The sequence below is a fragment of the Oncorhynchus clarkii genome, chromosome 10 (assembly GCF_045791955.1).
Source record: "Oncorhynchus clarkii lewisi isolate Uvic-CL-2024 chromosome 10, UVic_Ocla_1.0, whole genome shotgun sequence".
NCBI classification, from domain to species: Eukaryota; Metazoa; Chordata; class Actinopteri; order Salmoniformes; family Salmonidae; genus Oncorhynchus; species Oncorhynchus clarkii.
This window is the reverse complement of record NC_092156.1, coordinates 69427306-69445248: the sequence shown is the minus strand read 5'-3', so window position 1 is coordinate 69445248 and position 17943 is coordinate 69427306. Positions and strand designations below refer to the sequence as shown.

At 41.5% G+C, this 17943-nt stretch overlaps 1 protein-coding gene across 1 annotated transcript in view; it reads left to right on the top strand.

Annotated features, from left to right (window-relative positions):
- LOC139419720 (zeta-sarcoglycan-like) overlaps window positions 1-17943 on the top strand; it is a 288649-nt gene that overhangs the window by 123704 nt on the left and 147002 nt on the right. Inside the window, exon 3 of the mRNA XM_071169707.1 lies at window positions 6432-6533. Within this exon, the coding sequence (XP_071025808.1) occupies window positions 6432-6533 (102 nt within the window). The remainder of the gene's footprint in view (window positions 1-6431; window positions 6534-17943) is intronic.

The window sequence follows — 17943 nt, the reverse complement described above, 5'->3', positions numbered from 1 at the left end:
TGTTTGTGGGAAGGTTTTGTATTGCAGTCCTAGAGCAGAACAGCTTTTCTCTCATCCCAATCATTGCACTGTAAAACATATTGTGCCCCTTTCACTTTAAAAAAATGTAGGTAACTATTTGCATCAGCTTTTTAAGTAAATCCAACAAGGAGGATCTTTTAAGTATAATATACTTCGCTTTTAGTGTATTACACACTCAAATATATGAAGTGCAAACAACTAACTGGATTTTAAACTTAATTTTATCAGGTTCAGAATATAATTATTTTTATTGACCTGCTTAAGTCCTTCAGGTCCCAGAACTAATGTCATACGTCTGATATACTTAATGTAATCAGTTACATAACTAATGTTGTACGTCTGATATACTTAATGTAATCAGTTACAGAATGTTATGCGTCTGATATACTTAATGTAATCAGTTACAGAGCTAATGTTGTACGTCTGATATACTTAATGTAATCAGTTACAGAACTAATGTCATACGTCTGATATACTTAATGTAATCAGTTACAGAACTAATATCATACGTCTGATATACTTAATGTAATCAGTTACAGAACTAATGTCATACGTCTGATATACTTAATGTAATCAGTTACAGAACTAATGTTATACGTCTGATATACTTAATGTAATCAGTTACAGAACTAATGTTATACGTCTGATATACTTAATGTAATCAGTTACAGAACTAATGTCATACGTCTGATATACTTAATGTAATCAGTTACAGAATGTTATGCGTCTGATATACTTAATGTAATCAGTTACAGAGCTAATGTCATACGTCTGATATACTTAATGTAATCAGTTACAGAGCTAATGTCATACGTCTGATATACTTAATGTAATCAGTTACAGAACTAATGTTGTACGTCTGATATACTTAATGTAATCAGTTACATAACTAATGTCATACGTCTGATATACTTAATGTAATCAGTTACAGAACTAATGTTATACGTCTGATATACTTAATGTAATCAGTTACAGAACTAATGTTATACGTCTGATATACTTAATGTAATCAGTTACATAACTAATGTCATACGTCTGATATACTTAATGTAATCAGTTACAGAACTAATGTTGTACGTCTGATATACTTAATGTAATCAGTTACATAACTAATGTTATACGTCTGATATACTTAATGTAATCAGTTACATAACTAATGTCATACGTCTGATATACTTAATGTAATCAGTTACAGAACTAATGTTGTACGTCTGATATACTTAATGTAATCAGTTACAGAATGTTATGCGTCTGATAAACTTAATGTAATCAGTTACTGAACTAATGTCATACGTCTGATATACTTAATGTAATCAGTTACAGAACTAATGTTATAGGTCTGATATACTTAATGTAATCAGTTACATAACTAATGTTATACATCTGATATACTTAATGTAATCAGTTACAGAACTAATGTTGTACGTCTGATATACTTAATGTAATCAGTTACAGAACTAATGTTATACGTCTGATATACTTAATGTAATCAGTTACAGAACTAATGTTGTACGTCTGATATATTTAATGTAATCAGTTACATAACTAATGTTATACGTCTAATATACTTAATGTAATCAGTTACAGAACTAATGTTATACGTCTGATATACTTAATGTAATCAGTTACAGAACTAATGTCATACGTCTGATATACTTAATGTAATCAGTTACAGAACTAATGTTGTACGTCTGATATACTTAATGTAATCAGTTACAGAATGTTATGCGTCTGATATACTTAATGTAATCAGTTACTGAACTAATGTCATACGTCTGATATACTTAATGTAATCAGTTACAGAACTAATGTCATACGTCTGATATACTTAATGTAATCAGTTACAGAACTAATGTCATACGTCTGATATACTTAATGTAATCAGTTACAGAACTAATGTCATACGTCTGATATACTTAATGTAATCAGTTACAGAACTAATGTTATACGTCTGATATACTTAATGTAATCAGTTACAGAACTAATGTTATACGTCTGATATACTTAATGTAATCAGTTACAGAACTAATGTCATACGTCTGTTATACTTAATGTAATCAGTTACAGAACTAATGTTATAGGTCTGATATACTTAATGTAATCAGTTACAGAACTAATGTTATAGGTCTGATATACTTAATGTAATCAGTTACAGAACTAATGTTATACGTTTGATATACTTAATGTAATCAGTTACAGAGCTAATGTTGTACGTCTGATATACTTAATGTAATCAGTTACAGAACTAATGTTATAGGTCTGATATACTTAATGTAATCAGTTACAGAACTAATATTGTACGATTCATTTGCTGAATTTACTCAGTATCATAATTGATATTCTATGTTTAAATGTTTTTTTCTCAGTTACTTGTGGTACTCAGGTTAGTAAAATGTATTTAAATTGGGTTCCTACTACTCAAATATATACTCACAACTATACTTAAAAAGCTGATGCAAATAGTGACCTCAATATACTTGGGATAATTTACTACAAATTATTATTTTTTTATACAAGGGAATATGCAAAAAGAAGCAACAGTGTTCAACTTTAAACTTCCACACCTTTATTTTGAATAAAATAAATGTTATCATTTCTTCCAACTTCAATCTCAAATTGCCCCTTAAACCCTACTCCTTAGACATTCATATTTTGTAGTCTGTAAGCATTCTGGGTATAACTCCACCTTGCCTCCTAAAGTTACATCCAGATAGCTACACCTGACTACAAATCATTTTAGATCTTCACAACTGCATAACGTTTAGGTGATAGTTGGGATTAGCACTTTGACCTCACATCTTGTACAGTTTGACAATAATTTTCTGGTGGTCTGTGCTCCCTTTAACATCAAAGCAATATTTTAACGTAAATTAACAATATTTTAAACTTAAATTAACAATTTGTCTTAATAATAGACTTTACACAAAGCACAGTATGAACATTAGCTCAAATACAACCTCATTCTAACTGTTTTAGATTAATCAAAACATGGGTTTTCAAAACATACATTGCACATTTGTTACAAAATAAATGCCAAATTCTCCCTTAAACCTGACTCCATATCCACCTTGCCTCCTTAGGTAAAGTTACAGCCAGATAGCTGCACCTGACAAATCATCTCAGATATCCACTAGTGCATATGGAGTAATTTTTAAAACAAAGCTGTTTTTGAAACAGGAATGGACAATGTCTCTTATGACTTCACCTGACAAAGAGCATTATGTAAACTGTAGCACCTATACCACCTAGCAACTAGCTTTTCAGTTTACTGAGTAGGGTTTAGACCACAGTTTGTGAGTGACCCTTTGAGAGTTCTCATAGATATCTTTAGATATCTCTGAAAACAAGTAACTTCATCTTTAGAGCGTGGACCCTTGGGGAGGTCCTGAGATCATCAAGTTCCAAGAATACTTTTTGGAACACCTCAAAGGGGTACCTTAGATTTAAGCCATAGATGAGGCCCATAAGCAACGTACATGACCGTGTAACGCTGGGAATACCAGCCAGGACCTCTGCTCCTTCGATGCAGATCCCCATGCCCTATATTCTGGGGCAGATCCTTCACAGTGAACACCTTCATCACGTGCTGAACGAGGTCCTCTCGGATCATGGTGGCGTCAGCATCCTGAGTGAAAAAATGAAGAAATAACACACTAGGCTACTACATTTAGTCGAAAATATGTGTAGACAGATCCAAGCTACATTCCAAGTTATAATTTGGTCCTTACCTGCTGCCTGGCCTTTCCAGAGGAGAAAGATCAAGACGAGGTCCGTTGAGCTGTTCCAAGCACAATTTAAATTCAGAACTAGATCTAGCATGTCAGTCCAACACAAACATGATCATTTGAACGTCATATTTTTAAGTTGTTGATTGTTACTTAGAAATATGAATTCAAATTTCGCAGCATATTACCTTGGATTTGTATTTGCAAATGCCAGTCTTTTACAACACATATAAATTAAGTATTATATTCAAAAATGTAAGTAAAATCAGAAACCTATTATTTTAAGTAAAAATCATTGATTTTCTTTTGCAATATTTACTAAGCCAGTGGGTCATCTTTTTAAAGTGTGGAGAGCGGCAGCCCCTTAGAAGTGGAATAGCTCTTATTTTAGGTCAGAGGCAACGTGAGCTGACATTCTAATACAAGACGATGTTTAGGATGCGTCCCAGAAGGGGAAGTGATGCGGAAGGAAGCTCTCCAAGAACTCTGATGAAAGTCAATGCGTTGATTTCAGACCCTTCACAAGGCATTGCTTCTACGTTGGCGCTGAAAGGTCAAAAGATTTTCCCGGCAGAGAGGACACACAGACAAACTAGTGTCTATGTCTCCTCATTTGTTCATTTCTATACGTCCCCCCAGCTCTTTCTCTTTTCTCTCTAAACATTGTTGGCACGGAAGGTTGAGTGAAAAATTCAGCCAAGAGTGAACATTAAAACCTTCCCTGAGAATGTTTTCAGTGGCCATCCATCAAGTGGAGGAGGGAGTATTATACTGTTCACTATAACCTTGTGCCAGGGATGGGATGTGAGCCCTAATGGCCGACTCCGCCAGTTAACCTCGCTGCGCTGGGCGATACAACATTATCAGCTTGACTTCTACTGAAGGACTCGGCAGAACACAGTCACACACACACACACAGACAGACATGTAGATAATCACTCTTACACACACATGCTTACACACACATACACACACTCTCACACACGACGTGGATGGGGAAATATGTCATTATAACACAACATGGGAATCCAATATAACAGAGAAGGACATCATTATCCGAGGCCTCTGTTACTACAGAATTCCCCATCATTCACATCCCGGAGGAGTGTCTTCATTATCCTAAAGTCTCCTGCTTCCCCCCAGGATTCCTGAAGACCTTCGCTGTTCCCACCACTGTCGACACTATGCTCCGCCTCTGTCGACACTAAGCTCCGCCTCTGCCACGCTAATCAGACTGAGAAAGGTAATTTACATTTCACATGGCGTGTCTGGTAGGCTAATAGAAGTGGCTTTGGCTTCTAGGTATGTGGTTAGCGTAGCTCTCTCTCTCTCTTTCTCTCTTTCTCTCTCCGCACCTGCAAGGCTCTCAGGCAGACGGCATTAGTGTGTTAGCGGCGCCGCGGCGCCTAGCCAAGGGGCCTGTTCTTTTTCTGACTTTTGTGTTCCCTCAGATTGAACACCAACCTGCCCGAGAGAGACGTTAACGTCTACAACCTGCCACGTCAAATCAAGGCCCCATGCCGTCGCACGCCGCCACCATCGCTAAACACTGTCAGGGGTGACGGGGCTAGACGAGAGAACGAGGGTCTTTAGCTAAGCGTTGGCTCGTCACATTAATGATTCATTCTGAATTATTCAGGAATCATCTTTTTATGTTTTGACGATTGACGGTAGGGGGGGCGTACTCCTGCCTGAGCATGTTCCACCCTTGGATAGTTCTGCATAATGTGTTGGTTCCTTTTAATTCATATTTAAAAAATAAATACACTATTTCACCATTATTTAACCAGGTTGGCCAGTTGAGAGCAAATTCTCATTTACAACTGCTACCTGACTAATATGAGTAGTCGCCTGCAGTTGTGTGTGTGTGTGTGTGCCTTTTCAAAGATGTGATTTTTCACCTGCATGCAGCTAACAGATGTACAGTATGTGAGGAGATGTGGGTGTACAGCAAGAGTGTATGTGTGTGTGTGTGTATTCATGTATGTGTGTGTGTTGGGTTTGGGTGTGTGTATTCATGCATGTGTGTGTGTTGGGTTTGGGTGTGTGTATTCATGCATGTGTGTTGGGTTTGGGCGTGTAAAGCAATAATGTTTGTATTGTAGGTACTGCAGGCGGGTGTGTGTTAGTTTATTGAGGAGCTGTTTCCCTGTTTGACTGGCTTAATCACCATGGGTTTGAGCTACAGAACAGTCCTCAGGCTGATTTAACCCATTGAGCCCTGTTTGTTTCTATCTTTGGGGTGGGCAAGTGTTGTCGGGGGCTGTGTGAGTGTGTGTGTGTGTGTGTGTGTGTGCATCTGTGCCTATGTGTCATGTGACATTTCTAACTTGGAAAACGTACAGTACTTTGTTGTTGAAAATGATCCAAATATTTAATTAAAATACAACTTTTGTTCCTTTGGATGTTTTTCTCTCCACTCCCTCCTCTCCTGAACAGTTTCTTCACGGTGACTGAACTAACACTGGTTTTCTCTGTTTCACTGTTTGGACTTATTCTCTCCATTTTGTCTTTCTCTCTCTCTCTCTCTTTCCTCTCTCTCTCTCTCTTTCCCCTCTCTCTTCTCTCTCTCCTTTCTCTCTCTCTCTCTCTCCTTTCTCTCTCTCTCTCTTTCCTCTCTCTCTCTCTCTCTCTCTCTCTCTCTCTCTTTCTCTCTCTCTCTCTTTCCTCTCTATTTCCCCATAGGATGGAATGGGTAATCTTCGTGTAACCAAAGAGGGGATCAGGCTAGAGGGTGTTTCGGAGTTTCTGCTCCCTCTCTACGTGAAAGAAATAGAATCCAGAAGGGTAAGAAACACAACTCTCCTTATGTCCCTCATATGTAGCATCGTAGCACCCTATGACTCGCTATGCATGTCATATCCCTCACTAAGACACACCCTTCCCTTGTCATATCAACTGTCATTACTCAGTAGTGGAAGGTTGAGAAACAACCTTCCTTATGTCGCTCATATGAAGTATCGTAACACCCTATGACACACCATATATTACCTCACTTGCACACATTGTATATGGACTTTTTCTATTGTATTATTGACTGTATGTTTGTTTATTCCATGTGTAACTCTGTGTTGTTTTTGTCTCACTGCTTTGCTTTATCTTGGCCAGGTCGCAGTTGTAAATGAGAACTTGTTCTCAACTAGCCTACCTGGTTAAATGAAGGTGAAATAAATAAATGAATAAAAAATATCCCTCACTAAGCCAGCCCATTCCTCATATCATACCAAGCGTCAGTGCTTACCCATTGTCATAAAGGAGTAGTACTGCACTATGCAATCCCACATCCCAGAGAATCTATCTGGATGCCAGGTAAGGTCCCGTGTAAGGTCCCGTGAAAGGTCCCGTGTAAGGTTCCGTGTAAGGTTCCGTGTAAGGTCCAGTGTAAGGTTCCGTGTAAGGTCCAGTGTAAGGTTCCGTGTAAGGTCCCGTGTAATGTTCCGTGTAAGGTCCCGTGTAAGGTCCCGTGTAAGGTTCCGTGTAAGGTTCCGTGTAAGGTCCCATGTAAGGTCCCGTGTAAGGCCCCGTGTAAGGTCCCGTGTAAGGTTCCATGTAAGGTCCCGTGTAAGGTTCCATGTAAGGTACCGTGTAAGGTTCTGTGTAAGGTCCCATGTAAGGTTCTGTGTAAGGTCCCGTGTAAGGTCCCGTGTAAGGCCCCATGTAAGGTCCCATGTAAGGTCCCGTGTAAGGTCCCGTGTAAGGTTCCATGTAAGGTTCTGTGTAAGGTTCCATGTAAGGTCCCGTGTAAGGTCCCGTGTAAGGTCCCGTGTAAGGCCCCATGTAAGGTCCCGTGTAAGGTCCCGTGTAAGGTCCCATGTAAGGTCCCGTGTAAGGCCCCATGTAAGGTCCTGTGTAAGGCCCCATGTAAGGTCCTGTGTAAGGCCCCATGTAAGGTCCTGTGTAAGGCCCCGTGTAAGGTCCCGTGTAAGGTCCCATGTAAGGTCCCGTGTAAGGCCCCATGTAAGGTCCTGTGTAAGTCCCCATGTAAGGGGCACAGAATGATCATGGGAATGGACTTGGATGTGTGACAAACGACCAAATGGGCATCCATGGAAATTACAATGATACAAAAATGTGGCGAGAGACAGGGCTGTGATGAGGCACGCTGTTGATAAATATACCCCATGATGCCGCTCCCCTTATCACACACACACACACACACACTGGCTGCTGTCATGTATAGGTTACTGTGTGTCCTGGGCTGTTGGGAAGGCATTCTCCACCTTTGCTGCTCAATGCGTGTGTGTGATGGAGGGGTAGGGTTGTAAAGGCAGGTGCACATGCGCATGCTTATTGCTTTACAAGGGAGTATGTGACAGTGAGAGTGTGTGGAGTGTGTGACAGTCCTGAATACATTACACTGATCTATCCACTCAAAGATCACCTCCGTGTCACGCCATTTCTGGGTGACACAGAGGTCAACACTCCATCAGCCCTGACCTTTGAGGTGAAATGATGGATGGTGTTAGATATATTTTATGGGAATATCTTTCTTTGGCCTCCCATTGAAATCCTATGTAGTCGATATCTTACTTTAGAATATTTTTGTTTGCCTACTCATTGAAAGCCTACAAGATATCTTCTTGTATAACATCTTTGTTTGCTCTCCTATTAAAAACTTAAATGGAGGAGACATATTCTTTTTTGAATATCTTTGTTTGCCCTCCCATTAAAGCCTATGAAGGAGATATCTTATTTTAGAATATCTTTGTTTGCCCTCCCATTAAAGCCTATGAAGGAGATATCTTATTTTAGAATATCTTTGTTTGCCCTCCCATTAAAGCCTATGAAGGAGATATCTTATTTTAGAATATCTTTGTTTGCCCTCCCATTAAAGCCTATGAAGGAGATATCTTATTTTAGAATATCTTTGTTTGCCCTCCCATTAAAGCCTATGAAGGAGATATCTTCTTTTAGAATATCTTTGTTTGCCCTCCCATTAAAGCCTATGAAGGAGATATCTTCTTTTAGAATATCTTTGTTTGCCCTCCCATTAAAGCCTATGAAGGAGATATCTTCTTTTAGAATATCTTTGTTTGCCCTCCCATTAAAGCCTATGAAGGAGATATCTTATTTTAGAATATCTTTGTTTGCCCTCCCATTAAAGCCTATGAAGGAGATATCTTCTTTTAGAATATCTTTGTTTGCCCTCCCATTAAAGCCTATGAAGGAGATATCTTCTTTTAGAATATCTTTGTTTGCCCTCCCATTAAAGCCTATGAAGGAGATATCTTCTTTTAGAATATCTTTGTTTGCCCTCCCATTAAAGCCTATGAAGGAGATATCTTATTTTAGAATATCTTTGTTTGCCCTCCCATTAAAGCCTATGAAGGAGATATCTTATTTTAGAATATCTTTGTTTGCCCTCCCATTAAAGCCTATGAAGGAGATATCTTATTTTAGAATATCTTTGTTTGCCCTCCCATTAAAGCCTATGAAGGAGATATCTTATTTTAGAATATCTTTGTTTGCCCTCCCATTAAAGCCTATGAAGGAGATATCTTATTTTAGAATATCTTTGTTTGCCCTCCCATTAAAGCCTATGAAGGAGATATCTTCTTTTAGAATATTTTTGTTTGCTCTCCCGTTGAAAGCCTATAGAAGAAATCCAGTCATTCTGGTTCTTCTTAAGTGTGTGTAACAAGAGAAGGCACTAATTGCTGTTGAGGAAGTGACTCTGGCTTGTAGATAACCCCTATGAAGGAGCAGAGCTTCCTGTCAATAAATCAAAGAACTCACTGGCTTCTCTGCCGACTCTTCATCTATCATCAGACAAACAGTGTGTGTGTGTGTGTGTGCATATGTTTGTATCTATCCACCACTTGTAATGACACCGTGATCCCTTTCACATCGGGTCTGCACATCAAAGCAAACACTCTTATTTCGAAAAATACACAGGAAACATGCTGAATCTAACAACCCACTTTTCTCCCCTGAGGGCTTGTTGGTGTGTGCCATTTAGTTTATGGCAGTTTTTTGGGTAGTGGGCATGCTTCAGAACTGAGATAATCTGGGCAGTGTGGTTCCAAATATTATTGGCTAGCGGTGTTAGACGTGCGATGTTAGCATAAGGCTCCAAAGCCCCTGGTGAGACTGGGTCGCTGGCCTAGGATGTATTTGGGCCGTGGTGTATCCAGTCCGGTGTGGCCCTAACCTGATCTGGGTCCACCAACACAGCATGAGGGACTGGGACTTTGGCACTGACAGGGAGAGAGTGAGGGATGGAGGGAATGAGGAAGGAAATGTATTTTGAATATGCGCTGGAAGGGTTTGAGCGGTTTGTTTTTCCATTGCAGAGCCAAACAAACAGAATTTACAATTTGGTTTGATCACTTTCGGTTTGACAAATAAACCTCTATGATATATTGTTTAGGGTTTTCTTGCTGCCAAAGCTTTAAAATGGACGTTTTTCACACTTGGATTGGAAGCCTGATTGGAGGCGGCGCTCCTAGTGGCCGGAGACTTTAATGCAGGGAAACACAAATCCGATTGACCTCATTTCTACCAGCATGTTACATGTGCAACCAGTGGAAAAAGAATTCTAGACCGCCTTTAATCAACACACAGAGACGCGTACAAAGCTCACCCTTGCCCTTCATTTGGCAAATCTGACCATAACTATCCTCCTGATTCCTGCCTACAAGCAAAAACTAAAGCAGGAAGTACCATTGACTCGCTCAATACGGAAATAGTCAGGTGACGCGGATGCTAAGCTACAGGACTGTTTTGCTAGCACTGACTGGAATATGTTCCGAGATTCTTCCGATGGCATTGAGGAGTACACCACATCAGTCACCGGCTTCATCAATAAGTGCATTGATGACGTCGTCCCCACAGTGACCGTACATACATACCTTAACCAGAAGCCAAGGATTACAAGCAACATCCTAACTGAGCTAAAGGGTAAAGCTGCTGCTTTCAAGGAGCAGGACTCTAACCCGGACGCTAATAAGAAATCCCGCTATGCCCTCAGACAAACCATCAAACAGGCAAAGCGTCAGTACAGGACTAAGATTGAATCCTACTGCACCAGCCCCCCGACACTTGTCGGATGTGTAGGGCTTGCAAACTATTACGGACTACAAAGGGAAGCACAGCCGCGAGCTGCCCAGTGACACGAGTGGACCAGACAAACTAAAGGACTTCAATGCCCACTTTGAGACAAGCAACACTGAAGCATGCATGAGAGCACCAGCTGTTCCGGACGACAATATGATCACGCTCTCCATAGTCAATGCGAGTAAGACCTTTAAACAGGTCAACATTCACAAGGCCGCAGGGCCAGACAGATTACCAGGACGTGTACTCCAAGCATGCGCTGACCAACTGGCAAGTGTCTTCACTGACATTTTCAACCTGTCCCTGACCGAGTCTGTAATACCAACATGTTTCAAGCAGACCACCATAGTCCCTTTGCCTAAGAACACTAAGGTAACCAACCTAAATGACAACCGACCTGTAGCACTCACGTCTGCAGCCATTAAGTGCTTTGAAAGGCTGGTCATGGTTCACAGCAACACCATTATCCCAGAAACCATAGACCCACTCCAATTTGCAAACCGCCCCAACAGATCCACAGATGATGCAATCTATATTGCCCTCCACACTGCCCTTTTTCACCTGGACAAAAGGAACACCTACGTGAGAAGGCTGTTAATTGATTACAGCTCAGCGTTCAACACCATAGTACCTTAAAACTGCATTGTTGGTTAGGGGCTTGTAAACTAAGCGTTTCACGGTAAGGTCTTGTTGTCTTCGGCGCATGTGACAAATACAATTGATTTGATTTTGATTAGATTTTATATGTGGTCGAGGTCAACCACTTATAACAGTCGATTGGATCAGTCATATAGGTCAATGTAAAAGCCTCTTCATTCTCGCTTTGTTTCTCAATAACAGATCAATGATCATGGTCATAATTCAGCAACGTTATGACAGTTAACACACACACACACACACTCCGTATACTTTACAAGGCCCCATGCAGGAAACATGACGCCGCTGTACAGATGTAGGATCTTAACTCTGTTGCTAAGAATTTTCCCTGCACAGCAGGAAATGCGAACTTGTAGTGTATTTGAGTTTTATAAAGGCTTCTGTTTGTGATTTTCACTTAGAAATTTCAGACTTGATTTGCCGTGATGAAAAACCCCTATAAAAATGTCCATTGATTATAATCCACATAATAATGAACATTTCCTGTTCCTGCAGGATTATTTTACTGCTGTAGCAAACTGGCACAAATTAAGATCCTTCATCTGTAAGGGTGATGTCTCGTGGACAGACACAGGTAACATAACTGGTATTATAGACAGACTGTGGGTTGCCACGATTTACAAGGAACTTCTTGGTGACGTCATTGATAATTTGGACAAATCACAATTTCGCAGGTGTTCGCATCTTTCAGAAGGGGATACTAGGTCCGTGTTCGCATCTTTCAGAAGGGGATACTAGGTCCGTGTTCTCATCTTTCAGAAGGGGATACTAGGTCAGTGTTCTCATCTTTCAGAAGGGGATACTAGGTCCGTGTTCTCATCTTTCAGAAGGGGATACTAGGTCCGTGTTCTCATCTTTCAGAAGGGGATACTAGGTCCGTGACTTTCAGAGAGGTTGGAGGAGCTACCGCGATGCTTCAGCTCTTGGTTCGAGTTTCCTTTCCAACATGTCTCCCTCCTGAACTTCATCAAGCCTCTGATGCAATTATGCTTGATCTTTGTTCTGTGTTTCCGAGATGACTCCGATTATTGTAAGACAGGTTTGTGCTGTAGCTATTGATGTCACAGTCCTATTGACAGACAGCCTTGTTGGACCTTGGTCCCGATCTCCTTTGAAAAAAATATTTTTTTATCTCAATGAAACAAACATGGTAAAATATACAGTATATTTTTAAATGTCTTGAAGATACCTGGTGCTGCAGCAGACTGACTGCATGTTCCTTGTGGCGTGTTCCAAGAGTGTGCTGTGCTGTCATCCTCTCTCTCCGCACCATGAGGGATGAGCCGAGGCCTGCTCGCCAACACGGACTCTTCTAATTGTCCCCTCAGGGAGCTAATGATATTCCAGCTTCCTCCGAGGAGTCCTTTTCCTCTCTTTATCAATCACTAATTTCTCTCGCTCTCTCTTTCTCTGTCTCTTTATCACCCCTGACACAATACTTTCAGCTGACAGGCACTGAAATGGAACAAAACACAAATGGTAAGTTTCCATTGTAAAATGTTGCGTGCCCTGGTGAACACGACCCTGACTAAAGCTTTGTGGAAAAACCTTCTCCTTAGCCATTTGTCAGTTTGTCTATATTCATTGCTTGGGGTCCAAACACTTTCGGGCACTTTTTCATTTTTAAGAGTAATTCGTTGTCAGTGTTTTGATTTTAGAGTGGCTTCTTTCTTTGGCCACATGGCTGACATTGATTCAGCCCTCTGCGGTATACAACATACTGTAAAGAGGGAATAGTTCAATACTATTCTACCCTATAGTTCAAGACTTCACACTTCAAAGACTTCATACAAATGATTCAGTGAAGCAATCGACGCTGGGTGGTCAAGAAACTCGAGATGGTTATGTGCGAGCACACACAACCTTTGGGCGTCGTCCGTATTACCCACTACACCCCGCGACTCCACAATATTAAAAAGATACCAGGAAAAAAGGCATCTTCCAACTTCAGAAGTGACCCATATAAGTGAAACAAATGAATCTGAGAAAAAAAAAATTCCCGGGAGAAGCGTGAGACTCTAAATGTTTTATTCAGACCAGGACAAGGGGTATGTGGCACCAGATCGCGACCCATGTAGAAATAGGCCCCTGTTTAACATTTAACAAGCTTTCCAGAGTGATGGAACGTCGAAGAAGGCGACATGGCCTTCAGGAGAAGGGAATGAAAGGGAATATTAATTCACATCATCACCAGAGATCAAATCCCGTGCCCAGATCTTCTTCTTCCCAAAATGCCGCGAGCCCTTTCAGCCCCTGCCAAATATATAGATGTAGAGAAGGTAGAAATGCCTCTTTTGTATAGATCATTGAAAAGTTAATGCAGAATCCATTTCTTTGGATTCTGATTTGGATGGCAGATTTGAGTTGAGTTGATTTGAGTTGATTTCCGTCTCGTACCTTATCTTGGTCCTAGGAGCACATTATTATACTAGGATCTGTGAGGAATTAGACTTTATTAAGAGCAAATAGATGGGCTGGTAAGCTAGTTCTTTTGACAGCTGTAGATATGACTAATCATCATGTCAACGATGGTATCCGAGAGTGGGATGTACTGTAAAAATGTGTTGGCCCATTTTAGCAATCCTTTATGAGTTTCCACTGACTCAGACTTCGTATTTTTAGTGAATTCAGAATGGCTGGCACAACTTGCAATACTGTTGTATTCACACTGTTCCACTTCCATAGAAATCTGCTGGTAGCAGACTTACTTAGTCAACCGTGGCCAAACGAAGTGCAGCCAATCAAATCACGGCATGACTAAGCCAGAAGTCATGGCAGCTGTCGGCATGGTTACGAGGGCCACGCCACAACTACACCAGGCAGTTCATTAGTCGAATAAACAAAGCCTTTTTCATGTCTTTAATCGATCTGACACTCTACAGAGGCTTTGGTGCACCTTCACTTACACACACACACACACACTACCAGACTTTAGTATTCACTGAGCATCACAGGTTACGGTTGTTCAACTCACTGAAATTAAGAGACATTTAATTAATTAATGGCAGCAAATTGACATTACACTGGTGTCTGGACTGGTTTTATCTTGGTCCCCATCAGTACCTAATGACATTTCCATGTATGTCACACGGCCTGGGGAAAATGGCATGGCACGCTTCCTGTTTTTACAGAGGCAGTGGGATGGTCTCCGGCTGCACCGCGCTACCAAGGCAAATACTAAAGGTGACCCCACTGATTGAGGAAAGAAGAGGGGGGTAGAGGGAGGATACAGGGACGTAGACGGAGGATACAGGGACGTAGACGGAGGATACAGGAAGGTAGAGGGAGGTAGAGGGAGGATAGAGGGAGGTAGAGGGAGGATACAGGGACGTAGAGGGAGGATACAGGAAGGTAGAGGGAGGTAGAGGGAGGATACAGGAAGGTAGAGGGAGGATACAGGGACATAGAGGGAGGTAGAGGGAGGATACAGGGACGTAGAGGGAGGTAGAAGAGGGGGCTAGAGGGAGGATACAGGAAGGTAGAGGGAGGATACAGGAAGGTAGATGGAGGATACAGGGAGGTAGAGGGAGGATACAGGGACGTAGAGGGAGGATACAGGGACGTAGAGGGAGGATACAGGGACGTAGAGGGAGGATACAGGGACGTAGAGAGAGATGAGTTTGGAGCGTACTATGATGTTGAATGCTGAGCTGTAGTCAATGAACAGCATTTTTATGTAGGTATTCCTCTTGTCCAGATGGGATAGGGCAGTGTGCAGTGTGATTGTGATTGCATCGTCTGTGGACCTATTGGGGTGGTAAGCAAATTGAAGTGGGTCTAGGGTAACAGGTAGGGTGGAGGTGATATGATCCTTGACTAGTCTCTCAAAGCACATGACAGAAGTGAGTGCTACGGGGCGATAGTCATTTTGTTCAGTTACCTTAGCTTTCTTGGGAACAGGAACAATGGTGGCCATCTTGAAGTATGTGGGGACAGCAGACTGTAAAAGGGATTGAGAGAATATGTCCGTAAACACACCAGCCAGCCGTTCTGTGCATGCTCTGTGGACGTGGGCAGGGATGCCGTCTGGGCCGGCAGCCTTGCATGGGTTAACACGTTTAAATGTTTTACTCATGTCGGCCACGGAGAAGGACAGCCCATTGTTTTTGGTGGCACTGTGTTGTCCTCAAAGCGGGCAAAGAAGTTGTTTAATTTGTCTGGGAGCAAGACGTTGATGACCTCAATGGGGCTGGTTTTCTGTTTGTAATCCGTTATTGTCTGTAGACCCTGCCACTTACGTCTCGTGTTTGAGCCGTTGATTTGTGACTCCACTTTGTCTCTATACTAACACTTTGCTTGTTTGATTGCCTTACGGTGGGAATAAATACACTGTTTGTATTCGGTCATATTTCTAGTCGTCTTGCCACGATTAAATGCTGTAGAACGTGCTTTCAGTTTTGCGCGAATGCTGCCATCAATCCACGGTTTCTGGTTAGGGAAGGTTTTAATAGTCACAGTGGGTACAACATCTCCTATACACTTCCTTATAAACTCGCTCACTAAGTCAGTGTATACATTAATGTTATTGTCTGAGGATACCCGGAACATATCCCAATCCACGTGATCGAAGCAATCTTGAAGCATGGAATCCGAATTGGTCAGACCAGCATTGGATAGACCTAAGCACCGGCGCTTCCTGTTTTAGATTTTGCCTATAGGAGAGGAACAACAAGATGGAGTCGCGGTCAGATTTGCCAAAAGGAGGGCGGGGTAGGGCCTTGTATGCACTGCGGAAGTTAGAGTAGCAGTGATCGAGTGTGTTACTCTGCAATCGATAATCTGATAGAATTTAGGTAGCCTTGTTCTCAGATTAGCAGATTAAAATCCACAGCTACAATATATGGTTTCCAGTTTGCATAATGTCCAGTAAAGTGATGGCCTTGATGGCCATTTTGGTGTCCGCTTGCGGGGGGGATAAACACGTCTGTGACGATAACCCGATAGCACTGAAATGGAACAAAACACAAATGGTAAGTTTCCATTGTAAAATGTTGCGTGCCCTGGTGAACACGACCCTGACTAAAGCTTTGTGGAAAAACCTTCTCCTTAGCCATTTGTCAGTTTGTCTATATTCATTGCTTGGGGTCCAAACACTTTCGGGCACTTTTTCATTTTTAAGAGTAATTCGTTGTCAGTGTTTTGATTTTAGAGTGGCTTCTTTCTTTGGCCACATGGCTGACATTGATTCAGCCCTCTGCGGTATACAACATACTGTAAAGAGGGAATAGTTCAATACTATTCTACCCTATAGTTCAAGACTTCACACTTCAAAGACTTCATACAAATGATTCAGTGAAGCAATCGACGCTGGGTGGTCAAGAAACTCGAGATGGTTATGTGCGAGCACACACAACCTTTGGGCGTCGTCCGTATTACCCACTACACCCCGCGACTCCACAATATTAAAAAGATACCAGGAAAAAAGGCATCTTCCAACTTCAGAAGTGACCCATATAAGTGAAACAAATGAATCTGAGAAAAAAAAAATTCCCGGGAGAAGCGTGAGACTCTAAATGTTTTATTCAGACCAGGACAAGGGGTATGTGGCACCAGATCGCGACCCATGTAGAAATAGGCCCCTGTTTAACATTTAACAAGCTTTCCAGAGTGATGGAACGTCGAAGAAGGCGACATGGCCTTCAGGAGAAGGGAATGAAAGGGAATATTAATTCACATCATCACCAGAGATCAAATCCCGTGCCCAGATCTTCTTCTTCCCAAAATGCCGCGAGCCCTTTCAGCCCCTGCCAAATATATAGATGTAGAGAAGGTAGAAATGCCTCTTTTGTATAGATCATTGAAAAGTTAATGCAGAATCCATTTCTTTGGATTCTGATTTGGATGGCAGATTTGAGTTGAGTTGATTTGAGTTGATTTCCGTCTCGTACCTTATCTTGGTCCTAGGAGCACATTATTATACTAGGATCTGTGAGGAATTAGACTTTATTAAGAGCAAATAGATGGGCTGGTAAGCTAGTTCTTTTGACAGCTGTAGATATGACTAATCATCATGTCAACGATGGTATCCGAGAGTGGGATGTACTGTAAAAATGTGTTGGCCCATTTTAGCAATCCTTTATGAGTTTCCACTGACTCAGACTTCGTATTTTTAGTGAATTCAGAATGGCTGGCACAACTTGCAATACTGTTGTATTCACACTGTTCCACTTCCATAGAAATCTGCTGGTAGCAGACTTACTTAGTCAACCGTGGCCAAACGAAGTGCAGCCAATCAAATCACGGCATGACTAAGCCAGAAGTCATGGCAGCTGTCGGCATGGTTACGAGGGCCACGCCACAACTACACCAGGCAGTTCATTAGTCGAATAAACAAAGCCTTTTTCATGTCTTTAATCGATCTGACACTCTACAGAGGCTTTGGTGCACCTTCACTTACACACACACACACACACTACCAGACTTTAGTATTCACTGAGCATCACAGGTTACGGTTGTTCAACTCACTGAAATTAAGAGACATTTA